Source organism: Carettochelys insculpta, chromosome 5 (genome assembly GCF_033958435.1).
Source record: "Carettochelys insculpta isolate YL-2023 chromosome 5, ASM3395843v1, whole genome shotgun sequence".
Taxonomy (NCBI): domain Eukaryota; kingdom Metazoa; phylum Chordata; order Testudines; family Carettochelyidae; genus Carettochelys; species Carettochelys insculpta.
The window spans coordinates 92,269,274-92,287,664 of record NC_134141.1 but is presented as its reverse complement, the minus strand read 5'-3'; the positions used below and the strand labels follow the sequence as shown (position 1 = coordinate 92,287,664).

Here is an 18,391-nt window from a genome sequence, read left to right as displayed (position 1 = left end):
CCATGTTCTTCACACCGACAATACTTATTACTTCTCTGGATCCATTTCTTTAATTTCTTCAATCGAAGAAAACTATGAAGATTAATTAAGCAAAAATAGCCATTTTTTGTTGTTTAAATAGGTTGATTTGTTTAGGTTCTTATGCCACTTCCCTTACTTACCATGATGCCCTGAGTGTTAGATGGCAATAAGATAATCTGGGAAGCTTGCAGCAGGCTCAAATGCATCACTTAAAGGTCTAATCTTCAGGTTTGGCTTATCTAGACTCCAAAGAATAACAAAAATTCAAACCCAGCTAGTGTTAACCTTTTATTTTTCCCAGGATGTAACCAAATTGAGTTAAATCAATTTACTGTATTGAAAGTTCTTCTGGATAAGGTCTTACAAACACAGGTCACATTTGCTGTGTGTGTACATTAAAGATCCCCTGGGGAAAAATGTATCACTCGCTGTCAAGAAGTTGTTAAGAAGGGAGGGGGAGTTGCAACCTTAGGAGACTTTTGGACTAGATGAAGAAGTAAATAATGTAACTCTTTTTCTTTACAGAATATCTTTACAAATCATACTCTGGATGTAAATGTAAGGTGGTTAGCTGTGCTGTACTTTAAAAATGGAATTGACCGGTATTGGAGGCGTGTAGCACCACAGTAAGTTGTATATTACCTTTGTTTACATATTCGAGTAGATTTTGTGGCAGTTCCATAATTATTAAAAAATTATAACTGATGAGGGAAGAAGTGTATCCCTGGAAGATATAGACAAGACTCAAACCAGAAGGGATATGAAAAAGCCAAGTAACTCATTAATGAAATAATTTATTCATACTTTGGCACTTAGTTGATCTGTATTGTTTGTTTTCAAGGACTGTGTTACACAGTTACGTTTATTAGATTTTGTGGTAGGCAATGAAGAGTTGTTATCACAATGACTTAGTAATGGCTGATATTTGAAAACATTAAAAGTTCTTTAGCATATTTTGTGGGCACTCTTATTCTGAATGGCTACATCTACACGGGAAGCCTCTGTTGACAGAAGTCACTGTCGACAGAGAAACTTCAGCAATACTTCTGTCGACAGATTGCACCTACACATGAAAGCAGATCGAAAGAGCAATCTGCTCTGTTGACAGAGAGCAGCCACACTGCCCTGCCCTCTCTGGACAAAATGGCCGACTGGAAACTCTGAAAACAGGGCTGCCTGAGGAACCAGAAGCCCCCTCTTTTCAGAACTGTCTAAACAGGCACTCGGTCGACAAAACACTGTTGACAGAGGTGTGGTGTTCCTGATCAGGAGCTGGAATAAGGTTGCCAGCTGAACAGCTGAGTTTTGTTGACAAACTCTCGACAGAGTGCTTTAGCTGTGCAGATGCTGGTGAGTTTTGTTGACAAAAGGGCTGTTCTGTTCTTTTGACAGAAGCTGCCCATGTAGATGTGGCCAGTGAGTCTAGAACTTGCACTGTAAGTGTATGTGTCAGACTTCCAGTAGGAAATTAAAGATGAGTGAGGTGTCTGGAAATCTACAGTTATGACCTACAGTCTTACACCCTTCCTTTCCGTTCTGATTTTTCATCATTTCAGAGGCCTGCAAATTCACAGTTAAGGTTCCATGAATAATCTTGAGTTTCCCCATTACTTTTGTTCACCAAATCGTATACCTAAAATTTACTGGACATTGCTATCATAATAAAATATTAAACCGTGTATAATTATATACATCTTACAGCATGGCTGCTTTTTTAGATGCGGATGCAAGTAAAGTTGTTTTTTGTTTTTTTTTTTGTGGACTCTCTGCACTGTATCAATAGATAAATGAGGAAGGCATAATGGGGTCCATGGCCGGTAGGGTTTCAAGCTACAATACACTACAGTAATCTATATAATAAACTTCTGAATCCCAGGAAACCTACGGTATCTTTTGAATCAGTAAGAAGTTGAGGTTTTTTTGTCCTAAATATCACGAGTCAATCATCACTGGAATTCATGGTCTGTTTTTAAGTTCTCTGCCATTATGACTTTATTACACTTGTACCAAGAGACCTAGACCATTGTGATGTCAGAGATAGGTTAACCAATCACCACCCTTACTCTGCAGTTCTACAGAGAATTTGCATGAAACAATGTCATTTATTATAACGGCGGGGGCTTCACAGATGGTGGATCAGTTGGCCCAACTGCCTCAATTGTGTGGCAGCATGGGCTTGTAGTTGCTGATGCTACTAATGGGATATTACTATTACTGGGATATTACAGTCACAATATAGTTTTAATAGTGGATAGAGTAGGCAGGATTCTGTAGTAGTATATTTCTGGAATGGGCTTCTCTGAACCAACTGAGAAAGATGTGGCAGCATTTTCCTTTTGCCACAGAAGTCACACAAACTGTTTGAACAAGAATATAGTGTACATTTGCAAAACCCTCAAGGATTGTCTTGCAGTCCCCAGGAATTGAAAATTGTCATGTAATGAGAGAAATTTGTCTAAACTCGACAACCTTAAATGCTAGTGATGGACGAGTTCAGGATTGTGTCTGTGGTGCTGAATGCTCTGGCTACTGTTCCTTCCTGCTCCAAATACGTCCCCTTTGTCAGGGGTTGAAAAAAAGACAGGCATTCTTGTCCAGCCTGGAATGTCCTCTTCACAGAGCCCTGTTTTGTTTCTGGAGTGTAACAAGGCTCTAATCTGGCCAGTTGTCTTTAGGATTCTGCACATTCAACACCTCAGTAAGTTGGTGCTTTAGCTACTCCTCATTGTTTCCTTCCCCTCTGGAGGATGTTTTTAAAAGCTGTCTTCTTTTTCTGAACTTGTATTCCTTTGCTACATTTTTTTCCTTGCTATTGTGGATTACTTTCCACTTGATTATTGTATGTTTGGTGCCCCTTAGTAAGATTATTGTGGTAGTAACTTGAATTATGCTCTCTTACACCAAATTTGTGCTTGGATTTGTGAGTACTCAGGAGAAGTAGTCTTTCATCCTGGTTTAGAAATAGTAATAGTTTATTTAAATGGCTCCAAAGAGAAATGACAGAAGAAAATATTTATTTGACTAAATGAATGTCTCAATTTTCCCTTAGTCAACACTAACCCCTCTTCCTCTTCTCCCACCAGAAGAAAGCATTTAATTGTCCAAATCTTAATGAATTCAGTGCCTCTGATGTTCGCTCCTGTCTTGATGATTTCTGAAGGAAGAAATTCAGTTTTGTGGTCTTCCATGCCTACCAAATTTCAGCCCATGAATTTTGACATTGTAGGAACGTTAATGTAGCAAATGGTACCATAGTCATTTTCTCTATTTAGTTATTTTAATAATTTATTTGTTATAGTACAATTTACAATATTAAGGGAAGATCAGTCTCTCATTCTCTTGCTTTTGATTCTCAAGTAAATCTTTTGCAGTGGGCTCAATATAATTGCTGTGTCTGTACTTGTATTCCTTTTTCAAAAGTGGAATGCAAATGAAGTGCATATTTCCATATATCACACTTCATTTGCATAATCTATTTTAAGAAGAGAGTCTTTTGAAAGAAAAAAAACAGTGTAGATGGAGCTTTTTCAAAAATAAATCTTTATAAAAATGAAGAGGAATGCAAGTGTAGGCACAGCTATTGTGGATGCACAGTTACAATCCAGCAGATGTCACTGTTACATCACCTGAGCTGCTTATCAGTTCAGAAAAAAGCTATTCCGTAAACATGAGTTTCTTCTTTTTAAAGTATCTGAAGACATTTTATTGCATGTAATTACTAACGGGCATATTTTTGCTTTTTATCCTCCTTCCTCTGTTGTATACTAGACAGTTCTTGAAATGATCAATACTTGCAAATAAATCCATATATGTAAGTGGCTCACAAATCAAATTTTCAAGTGCTTTTCAGTTCTTTGCTGCATTCACTTGTCATAATATATTTTTGTCTGAAGATTATTTTTGTCTGAATCATCCATCTTCTACTACTTTGTCTTACAATAGAAACCCAGTCCTGAATCTTTCACAGTGTTTATTTATATGATGGATGAATTGGATATGTATCTTTAACAGTTATGATTATTGTGGTATTGAGTGTAAATTTGGCATATGAGGTGAGTTCCAGTTATATAACACACAGTATAAGTGAAAAAATTATACATAAAACCATCAGTTAAATTGTTGTTTTATTCTTTGTTTTTCCAAAGGGTAATCTCTTGTAATAGTTATATTTTAAATCAAAGTTAAATGTCTTAATTGTACGCACAGTATTTTACAAATATAAAAAAATATTGCTCAGAAGTGTAGGTTTTTGTGATTGACTATATTTTAATGACATACATAAGATGTCTAATCCAGCAGTTCTCAAACTTCATTGTACTGCAACCTCATCTGCCAACAAAATGACTGCATTACCCTGGAGATTGCAAGGTATGGAGCACAAATCCCACTGCTACAGCTTGCAGGAAAGTGGACTGAAACCGAGATCCTAATTCCCAGCACCCGAGCGGGGCATGTGGTTCAGACTTCGGCTTCAGTCCCAGCATGTCTAATATTGCTCCCAGTGACTCTGTTGAAATGGGTTTGTGACCAGCTTTGGAATCCTGACCCACAGTTTGAGAACCATTGGCCTAATGAAAAAAAAAATGGTTTTCTGAAATGACATTTGGATACTTCAGATCAATAATTGGAATTATTGGTTTCTGAGCATATTTTATGATTTTAGAAGTCTATTAAAAACAATAGGGTAAAATTTTGAAAAGAACCCAAGTCCCATTTCCAAAAAGATAAATTTGGCTTCTTAGTCTCATTGAAAGTTATTTGGACTTACGTTCCTAAGTGCTTAAATTCATTTTTGCAATAGAACTTAAAAGCACTATTGAAAATTCACCCGTGTATTATATATTTGTCTAAATTAATCTGGGGAGTAGCGGACAGAGGAGTTCTTGCGGCGTACCTGGAGAGGAACATTGTTATTAATATTTGATGTAAGGACACCTCTCATTTTGGTATGTCTAACGTAGTGCTTCTCAAATTTCATTGTGCTGCAGCTCCTTCTGTGAGACTTCTAAGTCTTGTGTAGACTAAGCTAAAAGGTGTCTTTTTAAGATGACCATTTTGAAAAATAGGGAGCTTTGTAGAATTTGGTAGTGAACTGAATCCTGTAAGGGAATCAGACTGGATAGTGTCTGGTAGGTTTCTCTCCATTACTTGAGAAAGCTACGAAAAGCAATGTAGATTCTGGTACTGTCAGCAAACTCAGGAACATAACATTGCTTCATTTAACATTTGTAAGAGTCTCTCTGCAACCATAAAGGCTTAATAGAAACTATTTAGGTGAATGCATCCGTTCTGCTGAAAATTATCATTTGGTCAGGGATGGGGAACCTTTTTTGGATTGTGGGCCACTGATTCGCAGAAAAATCAGTTGGGGGCCACATGAAAGTAAGAAGCAAAGTTTTTAAAAAAAAAAACAACAAAAAAACCCTCACTGATGTTGCCTCTTATTGACACATCTCACTCCCCTCCTGCTCCAGCAGTACAGGTGGGGGTTGGAGACAAAAGAACTGAAGTTGAGAGCTTCCTCTAGGCCAGATTAGCTAAGGATGGGACCAAAAATGGGGGGTTCAGGATTCAGTGTGTGGAAGGGAGCTGCCAAGGAGCAGGTGTGGGGTCTGGGTGGAGAGTGAGGGTTCAGGATCACAGTGAAGATGGGGTCTGGGTGTCAGGGAGGGTGCAGGAGTGGGCTGGGGCATCTGGATGTAAGCTGTGGTTCATAAGTCGGCTGGGGCAGCAGTCGGGGAGTTTAGGAGCAGGCTGGAGGTGGGGTCCAGGTGGGATGGGGGGTGCAGGAATAACCTAAGGGTGGAGGTCTGGGCACGGGGGCAGGGTAGGAGTGTGCTGGGGGTGAGGGGGTCTGGGCGATGGGGAGGGTCACTTACCTGCAGACATCTCTGCTGCTGCCCTCTCCCCCCAGCTGGGGGAATTGCAGCATGGAGAAATATTATTAGTGAGGCTTTTCTCCCCACCTGTCTCAGGCACTGCCCTCCTGTTCCTCTGATTGGCCAGAGTCCTAGTCGATTAGAACATTGGGGTGCAGGGGCAGTGCCTGGAAGAGATGGGGTGGTACAGGAATGGGGAGGCTGCGGTGGGTTTGGGCTCGGCGAGAGGAGCAAGGGGATTTGGGGGGCAGGGAGGGCTAGCGTGACGGGGGAGGCCTGGGGGCGAGGTAGGCATGACCATTGTCCGCTGTGGGAGCTGCAGCATTCCTTGGGCAGGACACTGGGGGCAGTTGGGGGGCAGGGAGGATGAGGGAGAGTGGTGGTGGTGGTGGGAACGGGGGTGGCCGACGTGGGAGCCTGGGCCGGTAATGCCTGCCAGATGGTAGTGGTGTCATCGAACCAGGCCACGAGTTGGTTGCAGGCCCACATCTGTGGTTTCCGCCACTGCCATTCTCAAGACCGCCACTCCAGGTTGGTCCACAGCTGTCAGTCCAGGATGTTGGCCTATAGAGGGCAGTGGTGTAGGCCTGGAGCACGTCGTCCTCCAGGGCCCCTCCATGGACCTGCTGCCTTAGTGGTGGGGTGCCGGTCCTGGGTTGCCTGGCTCCAGGTGGGATATGGGGCTGGCTGGCCCTCCGATGATGTGGGTGTACGAAGAGAGGAAGGAGAGACAGAGGGTCATTCCTGCCACACAATCCCTAAGGCCCTGCTCCCCACCCTCCTGTGGGCAGCCGAGGGATGGGGATGTTCCAGGATCACTGCCATGTGTGCCCTGCATGGTGGGCCCTGCCACAGAGGGACTCTGCAGTGCCTTGGGGATAAGGCTGACCATTGTGGAGCCCTCCACCTCTCCCCACTCCATGGGCTAGTGGCCCAGGGGATGTATGACCCATGGGATACTCACCAGATAGTCCTCCACAGAGGTCCGGAGATGCCCTGGACATCGGCATATTCAAGGGGCCCATGTTCAGGGCAATTACCAGGGTCCTCTGGCTTGACTTGGAGTCTGACTCTGGCTCCACCTGGGGCTCTGGCATGGGTCCTGGATGCTCTGGCTCCAGCTGTGGTGTGGGGGCATCCTCCTCCTCTGCAGTGTCAATGATCTGTTGGCTGGGGGTGCCATCCTCATCCCCCGCCCCAGGAGCTGGTGCAGCTCATCATAGAATGGGCAGGTGGCTGTTCCTTTAGCCTCTGCCACGCATCCTGGACCTGCATGTACCCCTGGCAGAACTTTTACTTTGGTGTGCACCCGCTCTAGGGTGTGGGTAGGGTGTCCACGCTCCACCAGAGCTGCGGCCCGCTGTGCATAGCCTGGGGTATTCCTGTGCTTGGCTGAGGAGTCCAGCAGCAACAGCCCCCTTGGCCCAGGAGGTCTTGTAGCTTGGGGCCAGAGCAGGAGGGGGCCTGCTTCTTTGACCTCTGGGGTGGGTCCTGGGACCCCTCAGGTAAGTCCTGCAAGGGTCCAGGGAGGTCTCTGCTAGCCTTTACCATCGTCTCATTGTCTGGGTGTGGCTGGGAGGGTGTATTGGCAGCCAGCATGGTGCCTGTGCTGCTCGCATTCTCTCAGCTTCTTGCCACAGGGTTTCTGGGGGCTCCCTGCAGCTTTAAGAGTGGCCAGAAGCAGAGAGCATAGAGCTATGATTGCTGTGGACTTGGTGTCCCTGGGGCCAACTGGTTGGTGCCATGGACTATGAACTCAGTTTAATGGGTTCTATGTGCTTTGCGTAGTGCTAGAGTTGGGTAAATTATTGTAAATCTGGTTATACACATTAAAATAAAATGATTTAATGTTGATATGTCATGTCGTCATAGTTAGAACTATTGCATTATAATCCCTTTGGCTGTGTCTACGCTAGCCCCCTTCTTTGAAGGGGCATGGTAATCAGCGTGAGTGGGAATAATAATGAAGTACTGCGATGAATATGCAGTATCTTATTAGGCTAATTCTCTTTGCCGCAACTTTGAAGCATCGGCATGCTGTGTAGTCACGGGCACTTCGAAATAGTCATTCATCTTTGAAGTGTCCCTACTCCCAAAGGGAATCCTGATTTAAATAATTGATTTTAAACATATTTTGCATTTTTAGGTTTTTACTTATTTGCCTGCAAAAAAGTTATTTTTCTTTTTTTTGGTAAACATTAAAATTTTAATTGGCAACTATATTTGATGCTCCTGATTTATAAGTAAGAGGATATGATCTGTCTATGCACATGTAATTAAGCAGTTATATAGATTGTTATATATATATTTACTAATTTTATATGTTTATTGTGTTAGAAAATGTTGAATGATGCATATCTTTTTAAAAATAAATTAACTTTTTACTTCTGATTTGTGTTAATTTCTCTTGAATGGAAATTGGAATTCAATTAAGATGCAGAAAACCAGCATTTCATTTTAATTAATTAAATAAAATTACCCTTAATATGGTAGATACAGAAGAAAAAAAATTAGACCATGTTTTGCATTTAAAATTTATTTCTCAATCAAAGAGAATATTGTCCTTAGTGAACTGAAGTGTTTGTGCTTTTCAGGTCGCCATCTCCTGGAATATTTTAGAACTAGTAAATCTCATGTTCTTATATGTAGTTTTGATTAAGACTGGAAGAAGAAACAGGCTTTCGTGCTTTCCTAATTGTTTTTTTTTAAACTTTCAATTAACTAATCATTGAGCTGAACTAGTTGAATAAACTGATCTGAAGAAGATACTCTCACTGCATCTGCAGACGAGGCTGCTTCTGTGAAAAGCTGGTTTAGTAACTCAACAGTTCAGTAATCTGACTTTCTTTAAAACTTGCAGCAAACATCTACTGGTTAATATTATGTTTTCATTTTACAAGGTGTTAGTGTATTATAAATATATGTCTTAAAATAAGTCACACCAAAATGCAAGTCTACAGAGCCTGCATCCTCAGCACCCTCCTTTATGGCAGCAAGACTTGGACCCTGTATGCCCGCCAGGAAAAGAGGCTGACCGTCTTCCACTTGCGCTGCCTCAGGCGCATCCTTGGAATATCATGGAAGGACAGAGTGACCAACACTTCCATCCTCGAGCAAGCTGGAATCCCAACCACGCACACCCTCCTCAGGCAGCGTCGACTCTGCTGGCTTGGCCACATCCGCAGGATGAACGATGGAAGGATTCCAAAAGACATCCTGTATGGTGAGCTAGCCTCTGGCAAAAGACCTCCCGGACACCCCCAGTTGCGTTACAAAGATGTCTGCAAGAGAGACCTCAGAGAGGTTGACATCGAGCTTGACAACTGGGAAGATCTAGCAGACGACCGCATCAGATGGAGGCAGGGGTTACACAAGGGCCTTCAGAAGGGCGAGTTGAAGATCAGACAGCTAGCGGAGGAGAAGCGAGTGCACAGAAAGCACACTAAGGACTTGCCAGACACCCACCACATCTGCAAGAGATGCAGCAAGGACTGTCACTCTCGTGTGGGTCTTTATAGTCACAATAGACGCTGTAAATGAAGTCCTCAATTGAAACTTTAAAGGGTGCAATCCATAGTCTATGCAGACTGAAGGATGCCTACTACTACTAGTATATTGTAAATATATGTCTTAAAATAAGTTGTCCATTTCAAATTTAGGCCACCTCTGTGCTAGGGGAGAAGGTTGACCTAAGTAACTCCAGCTACGAGAATAGTGTAGCTGAAGTCGATGTACCTTAGGTTGGCTTTCTCTGCTGTCTCCACAGTGGGAGGTTGATGGCAGAAAATCTCCCGTAAGCTACCCTTCCTCACGAATGTGACTTTGAGGAGTACTGGGGTTGATGGGGATGCCCTCAACTTTCGATTTAGTGCATCCCTACTAGACTTGCTAAATCAAACCAAAGAAGATGGATCTCTGCAGTCTTGATGCTGCGGCATGTATAGATGTACCGTAAATTTTAAATAGGTTTATTTCAAAAACAGTAAATTTGTATCTAATGTAAATAAAAACAATTTAAATTAAAAATATTCCATTTAAATTATAAATCAGATATTTTGATTTAAAGAAATCATTGTTCTTTATCCAACCTGAGTCTTTGATTTTTTTTCCTGACATGACCTATTAAAAAAACTCTCTGTAAATATATATTGAAAGTTGGGTGGGGGCTTTATAGTTTGAAAATACAATTTGTTAATATCTTATAATGACAGTGCTCTTTCGGAAGAGGAGAAATCTACGTTGCGTGCTGGACTCATCACCAACTTCAATGAACCAGTGAATCAGGTTAGTAATGAAATTAATGATTACTTATTTTCTTAGCAAGTGTTGTTACTGGAATAAAAGTTTTTTATGAAGGTTAAAAATGAAATGTGACAGAACTTTCAATATTCATGTTTCAAGTTCAGGTAGTATTTTGTGTTGATATGAGATTTTATCACAGCATTAAGTTTTTCTGAAGTGTCAAGTTTTTCTTCATTTGAATGGATTACCATATTTACATGTTCTTATATTTCGGAATTGTTAAATTTTGTATCTCCTTGTGTTAAAAATAACTAATTTTTGCACTTCTGGGTTTGTCTAAGGTATAATAAAGACTCATTCTTTGAGTTCTGTTCCCTGTGTGTACCCTCATCTACATATGCGTCATGTGCCCAAAGTTGGAGAATTCTGGAAGGCAACGTCTGTTGGTCTGTACATATATCCTTTCTCTCCTCATGTCTCTAATCACGGAGATGAATGGCAGAGGAGACTGACTGCCTATCCAGTTCCTTCATACTGCTGGATGGTTTGCGTTAGAACCTCCAGCATCCAGAGCATCAACTTCCTTTATTTTTCCATCTGTAAATACATCTAGCTATTCAGTAAATAATTGAGAATGCACTTGATAGTTAGATTTTTCCATCCCTTCCACTAGTACCCTCTTGCAGTTACTGAACTATACGTAGGACTCCAGTCTTCAAAATCTGTGCTTCTTGCCAATACTACTTCTGACTGAACTGTGACCGTCAATGCTGCTTGTACAGCCTTGGGGAAGTTCCTGTTGTGGCGAGGTTCACTATATGATTCTCTTTCCCCATGGGGACGGGAAATTTGTCTTTAGAAATTCTCAACAGAGAAAGCAGTCAAACTCAAATTGAGGGATACCCCCGCAAACACATAATCTTGACTCAGCAAGAAGTATACATTCTTTTGGGAGGTCTGAGCTAGGAGCCAGGGAATCTTCTCTCACAGATCCCCATTGGGATCTTGTAGAGAGGGAGGAACGTCTCAAAAACAAGAGCAAATCCTCCTCCAAAATCTCTTCCAGCGAAGTTGGGTATAACCCTGTGTAAGTCAAGCAAGTCTTCGCAGTCATCCCATGAGGATGTAGAACATCCTAAGCTTCAGGGTCATGACAAGGAAGCCTCCAAATTCAAGCCTCCCTTGCTACTAAGCCTGTGCTCTAGTGATACTGGTGCTTCCGAAACCAACTTTGAAACTACAGCACTAGCTATAGCCAAACATTGGTAGCCTCAACCAACAAAAGCACTGGCTCTGCCTTACTCAACTGTAGCACAAACTGTACCTCCTCTGCCTCTGCCATTTGGGTAGGCCAGGACCCTTTGCGTTCTGTGGTAAATAGAGTTTTACTCTATACCTAACAACATTTTTGCTTTTCCTGATCATCGTCTCCATCACAATCCAGCCTTTACCTTATAATGGAGGTCCAGAATCTACCAACAGATGGAGCTTGTCAGCGATGCCTATTTTCCATTTTACCGTCAAACCATAATTTCCCTACAATGGAGAGAACTGCTTATAGATTCAGAATAATTTTTTTCTTTCTTGGGAGACTCTGAACTGCCCAAATAACCGATTTCTCCTCCACCGAAGCAAGCCGTCCAGATAGGGCATTTGGACCAGTCTGAAACAAACATGCATCTCATTATCTCCTTTGAAACCATTGGTACCCCACGTGCCATGAGGATCTCGCACCCACTCTTTGACCCATCTTAATGCTTGTCCTGGGGACTGTGGGACCCGCACCACCTTGCAGAGCTGCGACAAGTTGTTAGGGAGTTTTGTCTTCTCCTCTCTTGTGAGAGGACTGCAAGAGATTCCTTCTGACTCTTTAGAAACATATGATTATGAGCTGGATCTGTCTTCAGGATCTCTTGATGAAGCAGTCACTCCCATATCTCCATCACCCCAGTGATTATAAGTAATTCTAGGGACGATTACATAAGGTTGTTGAAGATACCTGCCAGTTCCCTCTCATTCTTTGGAGGAGGGTCATTTAGCACTCTTTTTCTCCCATCTCTAGAATGAAATAACAGAAAAATAGTTGTTAAATATTATTTCTGGCTTGTGATGAAATATATCCACCCCCCACCCCCCCAAAAAAAAACCCGCCTCCCATTCTTACTCCTTTTCAGAAGCCATTCTTTTGAAGAGATTCTTATGTAAGAAGTAGAATCCCGCTTACATCAAGGAGCAATAGAGTGGGTAATTTTTCAGTACCGAGGGAAAGGTTTTTACTCAACATACTTTCTAGTATCCAAAACAAAGGCTAGCTGGAGAATTCTTCTCAAGCTCCACTATCTCAGCCACTTCCATCCCTGGAAAAGAGCATGTTGTTTGTGCCCCTTGATATGAAGGCTATGTATTCACCCTGCTCAAAGATGTTTTCTTAAATTCATGGTGGGTCCTGACCACTTTCAATACAGAGTGCTCCTATTTGACCATGATATACCCCCCAGATCTTTCACAAAGTCTCATGGATAGTAGCAGCTCATATCAGAGGAAGATAGCAAAACTGCAATGCTGGTCTTGATGACTGGCTTCTTGTTGAAAAGACACATTGAAAAGCCTATGGGTGGACTTCGTCAGGGCTTTGACATCTGTCTGTCTTAGGAATCAGGATGAGCCTTTGTATCACATCACGCAGTGTATATCTGAATATATTTTTATTCATTAAATAATTTGAACGCTTTTACCATTTTTGGGCATTTAAATTGGAGAAGTAGCTAGGGCTTGGAGAAAGTTGCCTTTAAAACATTTTTGTCTTTTGTAGCAAGATGAAGTTTCTTTTGTATCTTAATTCAAAGCCACTTTTTGCTTTAGTACCAACTGCCAGTAAGCTGCCTTATTGTCTAATTGGTGTGTTCATTTTGTGCAGCTTGTTTTGATGGGTCACTTGCTTGGTGACCAGTATTGTTTTCCAACAGCAGCTCTGTACCATGAACACTACACAGTTGTGCTTAATGTGGCCCTTAATGTTGGGAAATGAAAACTTGGATTAATTTAAATTGTAGAGGAAGATGTGTGTGCATGCAAATTAAGTAGACTGTCACTGTCTGAGTAGTAGAGCTTCTGACTTTTGGAAAACTACAAGATACATTGTGGGTCTCAACCCTGCACCCCAGAAATATATCAACCATATGGAGAGAACAAAGGAGGAGAGCAATTCTGGGATATTAGCTGGAACATGTGATTCTGATGCTTAGAAAACCAGCCCTAACGAACACTGTTTTAGGATACCCTGCAGATCTACCTAATCTGCTGACAGCCTTTCTGTTCCTTTTAGCCCTTTGTGCTGCTGGGAAGGAAGAAAAAGCAGGATCTGACTTCTACCAGAAAATCTACCTCCTTTTCCTGCCAATGACAGTAAAAAACTGACAGGAAGGAGCATTGCAAGGGAAATTTGGATAGATCAAAACTTAGGTGGGGCAATTAAAGAAGCAATGAAACAAGTTACATGTTTTAATCTTGCATACTCCCTCTGTTCTGGTAGCTTTCTTTGGTTTTCTCTGGCTGGTTGGGAGCATATCTTTTTGACCTTTCTCACAGGAAGAAGTTTTTTTTGGGATGTAATGAGGGGCCAGTACAGGTGTGTGAACCTGGGTGACTCTTCCTACTGCAGGCTGCTTAGGTTTGCATTTAGCAGAGCACATGCAGATGTGTTTAACCATGAATAGTTCTCTTGATTTACACAGACACACGCTATCATCTTCAGTTTTAAATTTGTGCAGCTGGTTTCTGCTGGAAAAGGATCATGAATCCATAACTTGCCTAAAACATAATCGTCCATGGCAAACCTCATGTGCAAAACTGCTGCTTGATTAGCAAGCTAAGTCCTGGACAGTAAAGTGCCTTGTGTGCGTAATTTTAAGCATTTGCTTAAATGCTTATCTGCTCCAAACATTTAGTTTGACTGTTTAAGGATGCATCCTGTCTTTTAACATTATATTCTGTCTACACTTTTCTGACCACTATACAAATACAGAAGGAAAAAGGCCATGTTTAGAACCAGAAACTGGTGCATCTATATTACCCTGATGTCGGCTGGGCGGGGGTCATATGTATTGTTAGTACCACTTAGATTTCTCTATATATGTTTATGTACTCTGAGATTAGGTTAAAAACTTCCACTGAGCCAAGAGTGGTCCCTAAATTGATGAATCCTGACTTCAGACAATAAGGCTGCTAAAATGTGTACAATGACTCTAACTGCCCTTTAAAATGCAGTAATACAGTACAATCTTGATTGAAGTTTTAACTAGCTAGCTAACTTAAAGTTTCAGCTAGCAGGTTTATTAAACATAAAAGCAGTTATGTTTCTGGAATGTGAATTTTATTACCTCTACTTAGGCCTTATATTTGTCTTTCTGATAACTGTTTTCTCTGCAGATAGCTACTCAGATCTCTGTGTTGATTGCTAAAGTTGCTAGGTTGGATTGTCCCAGACAGTGGCCAGAGCTTATTCCTACTCTTCTAGAATCAGTGAAAGTCCAAGATGATCTCCGCCAACACAGAGCGTTGCTTACTTTTTATCATGTTACTAAGACACTGGCATCTAAACGACTTGCTGCAGATAGGAAACTTTTTTATGACGTAAGTAACAATCTTAATAATGCAACATATGGTATTTTGGGCTTGTGAGAAGAGTAGCAGTGCTATTTCACGTGTTTGTAAAGGTGTGCGATGGGTTGTGGAAGTAGGTATGTGGGAGTTGTAAGTGTGAAGGGGTGTCATAAGTGGTTATTTATTCCTTGTGTAATGCTTAGAAGAAGAACAAGAAATCTTTTTCAAGGAGCTAAGGTATTACACCATGTTTACTGAGAATACAGTTTACGCATTGAAATTGGCATATGTTCACCTCCCACCCCCAAAGGTCCTTCAGCTGGATCTTACAATTGCCAGTCCTTAGCATTGCTTGGCCAGTTAGGGCTGTGCTTCTTGATTCCTTCACTCTCCTTCTGATCATTTGGTCCATACTGGTGCCTCCTATCTCTTACCTATTAGCATACAGTACTTAAGTTCAAAACCACGCCTTCTTATAGAGAAAAGGTTTCTTATGGATGAAAGCAGAGCAGAGCAATCCTTTTTGGAGTAAAACAATTTCTTCTTATGACTTCTTAGAAGTGAGAGCCAAAAACTGTTTCTTTCTGATTCACAAAACATCATATCATATGCTAACAAAATGAATATAAACATTATTACTTGGAATAAATGACTTAGTTTTCAAGGTTAGATTTTCAGGCCCACATCTATATATGACATAAGTCATAATATGTAATATGCATATGTTTTTTAAAAAGAAGGCTAAGGTGAGCTGGTAGCCTGGTATTATTTAATGATAAGAGCCATTTTTCATTTGCTCAGACTCTCACAAACTTAACAGACTTCAGCCAGTGGGCTTAAATTTTCTGTTATGTCTTTCTCAGGCTGATTTTTTTTTTTTTGGCTTTGTTTAAATTTGAGCAAAAGCGATTCAGCCCTTTACAAGTGGAAAATAGTTTTTTCTGTGTTTTAAAAAAAAAAAAAAATCTGGTGACCTAGTCTCTAAGAATCTTCAGTGCCCCTGTGATGATTTGGAGGGTACCTCCATGTATGTCCCCTTTTAGTCAGGCATGGCAGAACACTTGCCCACTTTCCTTAACCAGGTTACAGTCAAGTTCAGATAGACTTTATTTTTTTAGTAAAAGCAACCTCCTGGCAAGGGTCTTATTGATTATTGCTAGCCATACACACTTAGGCACACTCAGGGACATTCATCGCCTCAGGCTTAGTCTAAGCAGCCATCTTCAGGAGACTTTTTCTTATGTTTGACAAGTATCAGAGAGGTAGCCGAGTTAGTCTGTGTCTTCAAAGACAGCAAGAAGTCCTGTGACACCTTACAGACTAACAGATATTTTGGAGCATTAGCTTTAGTGGGCAAAGATGACAAAGTGGGTCTTTGCCCATGAAAGCTTATGCTCCAAATTATCTGTTAGTCTGTAAGGTGCCGCGGAACATCTTGTTGTTTCTTATGTTTGTCAACATGCTCTTGTCTGGGAAACCTTCCCAGTTTCTTCTTGGGATTACTCCTTCTTTACACAGGAATCACCAGCTTTCGTCTTTGAAATACAGATATATTGGTTAGTTTTTATACTTTCTCCTTACCTAGAAGTCTCCCCAGGTCTCCTCCTTGGAGCTAGGTTCTGTTAATCAGATTTTTTAGTCCTTCCTAAGCAGCATATTTTTAGTTTCTCAAAGGACCATGCTACCTCAGGGGATATGGTGATTAGTAGGATTATAGGCTCCCTGATTTGGAGCAGAAACTCCAAAAATTAGCAGGCTGGATATGTTTTTGCTTGTCCCTAATCACCCCAAATTTGGCCAAATCTTAAAGCTCTGAAAACTTTTTTAATTTTGCTCCTGTTCTGTAGAGAATTCTTAGAATTTAGCAGATAAAGTAAAGAAAATACAGCCCACAAGGAGCATGCTCCATATCCTAACAGCTACTGTTCACCAGACTGAATGTTCATCATCCCTACAGAGCAACTGCTTTAATTTTTAATCATTGAAACAAAGGGAACTGGGGAATTCTGTCTCTGTCTTCAGATCGAAAATGGATGCTGTTGTGGAAGGTTTTTTTAAGTCAAACAAGCTGTTATAGTGTGTTGATGATGGCCTATGTTATGGAGGAGATCAGACTAGCTTTAACGTTCCATTCTAGCCTTAAAGATCTATGAATCTATATATTATTGTACTGGTGCCAAATATTACAGTTCAAGTATACTGTTTTTTTCTTTACAGTTAGCATCTGGAATTTATAGTTTTGCTTGTTCCTTATGGAATCATCACACAGATACATTCCTACAACAGATCTTTATGGGCGATGAAACAGCAGCTATAAATTCATTAGAAAGAACTCTTTTGTCATTGAAAGGTAATAATTAAAGAGATTGTTATAAGTATGCTTAGTGTACAGTAAAAGATGAGGTAGGGTTTTTCAGGTGACATTTGTATATTCCTGTTGTTGGGTAACAGTGTCCGTGGCATCTTATGAGAAGAGGCTTGGAGTCTTTTAGGAAAGGCATGCTCACTTGTAGCCCAATAGTCTCAGTTTATTTCTGCTTGACTACCTAGCGGTGGGCTGGTCTACGTGAGAAATGAAAAGCTTTGCTTTGTGTACTTGGGTCTGATTTTCTCAGAAACCTAATGAAAATAGCTGTTACTTGGGTATTTTGGAAGACTTCTTTAGTAGTTGTTAGCAATTTAGTATACCTGTTACACATTTGAGAGTTCCTGTTTCTACTTTGTTCTTCGTGGTTAACCCTAATCTTATGTTTGGTTTCAAGAGATACAGTTCAAGAATCTCTCTATTCCTTTTGGCCTCTTCTACGCAAGCCCCCTCCCTTCTGGATAGGGCATGGTAATGAGCAACGGTGAATATCTAAATATGACTCAGATTTAAATATCTCGTGCCTCATTTGCATAGTCTCACGAGATTTTGCTTCCAGAAGAGCCCCTTCTTCTGAAACTCCCTTTATTCCTGAAACATTTGTAGCTTTGTGGATGCGATGTTTGTGTCTGGAATGCAAACACAGCTGCTACAAACATCAGAAGCTTTAAAAGGAAGTCTTTTGTGTGCTGTAATATTCAGGAGTTTCTGGAAATGTCATGTTATCTTCCCTTATGAGACAACTCCAGCAATGGTAAAATTAGGGCACTTGATTCTTTTGATAGACCAAGGAAGGAGGAATCTTTGGGGGGTTAACTTTTTTCATTATTGTTCATTAGTATTATTCTGACGTGAAGGAGACCGTTAGGTAGACTTGGGTGAATATTTATTGGCAAATAGTAAATTTAACAAAAAATTAAGTTTTCAGGAGACACAAACTATTTGAACTTTGATGAACAGTTGTCTAATTTTTGGAGCGGGAAGGGGAATGAGGCACCATTCATAAAATGGTGGGAGGAGAAGGTGTCACTGACTATCTTACAACTTGTAGTTCAGTGGATCAGGAACTCAGCTGTGATGTGGAGAAAGAGGTTCAATTTTCAGCCTTGTGGAGAAGGGATTTGAGTCGTCTCCCATGTTACAGGAGAGTTCCTATTCATGTTCCAAAAATAACCTGATCGCCTTTAGAATCCTGTAACTGCACTGTCAGTAGAGCTTGCCAAGTTTGTGACTATGAAGAAAGTATCATGGTCTGTGAAATTTGTTTGCATGTACTTTTACC

The 18,391-nt window shown here is 41.0% G+C and overlaps 1 protein-coding gene across 4 annotated transcripts in view; it reads left to right on the top strand.

Moving 5' to 3' along the window:
- IPO11 (importin 11) overlaps positions 1-18,391 on the top strand; it is a 220,166-nt gene that overhangs the window by 11,526 nt on the left and 190,249 nt on the right. For all 4 annotated transcript variants that reach the window (XM_074995524.1, XM_074995526.1, XM_074995525.1 and 1 more), the window contains exons 3-6: positions 547-647; positions 10,112-10,184; positions 14,571-14,774; positions 16,962-17,094. In XM_074995524.1, coding sequence (XP_074851625.1) covers positions 547-647; positions 10,112-10,184; positions 14,571-14,774; positions 16,962-17,094 — 511 coding nt within the window. The remainder of the gene's footprint in view (positions 1-546; positions 648-10,111; positions 10,185-14,570; positions 14,775-16,961; positions 17,095-18,391) is intronic.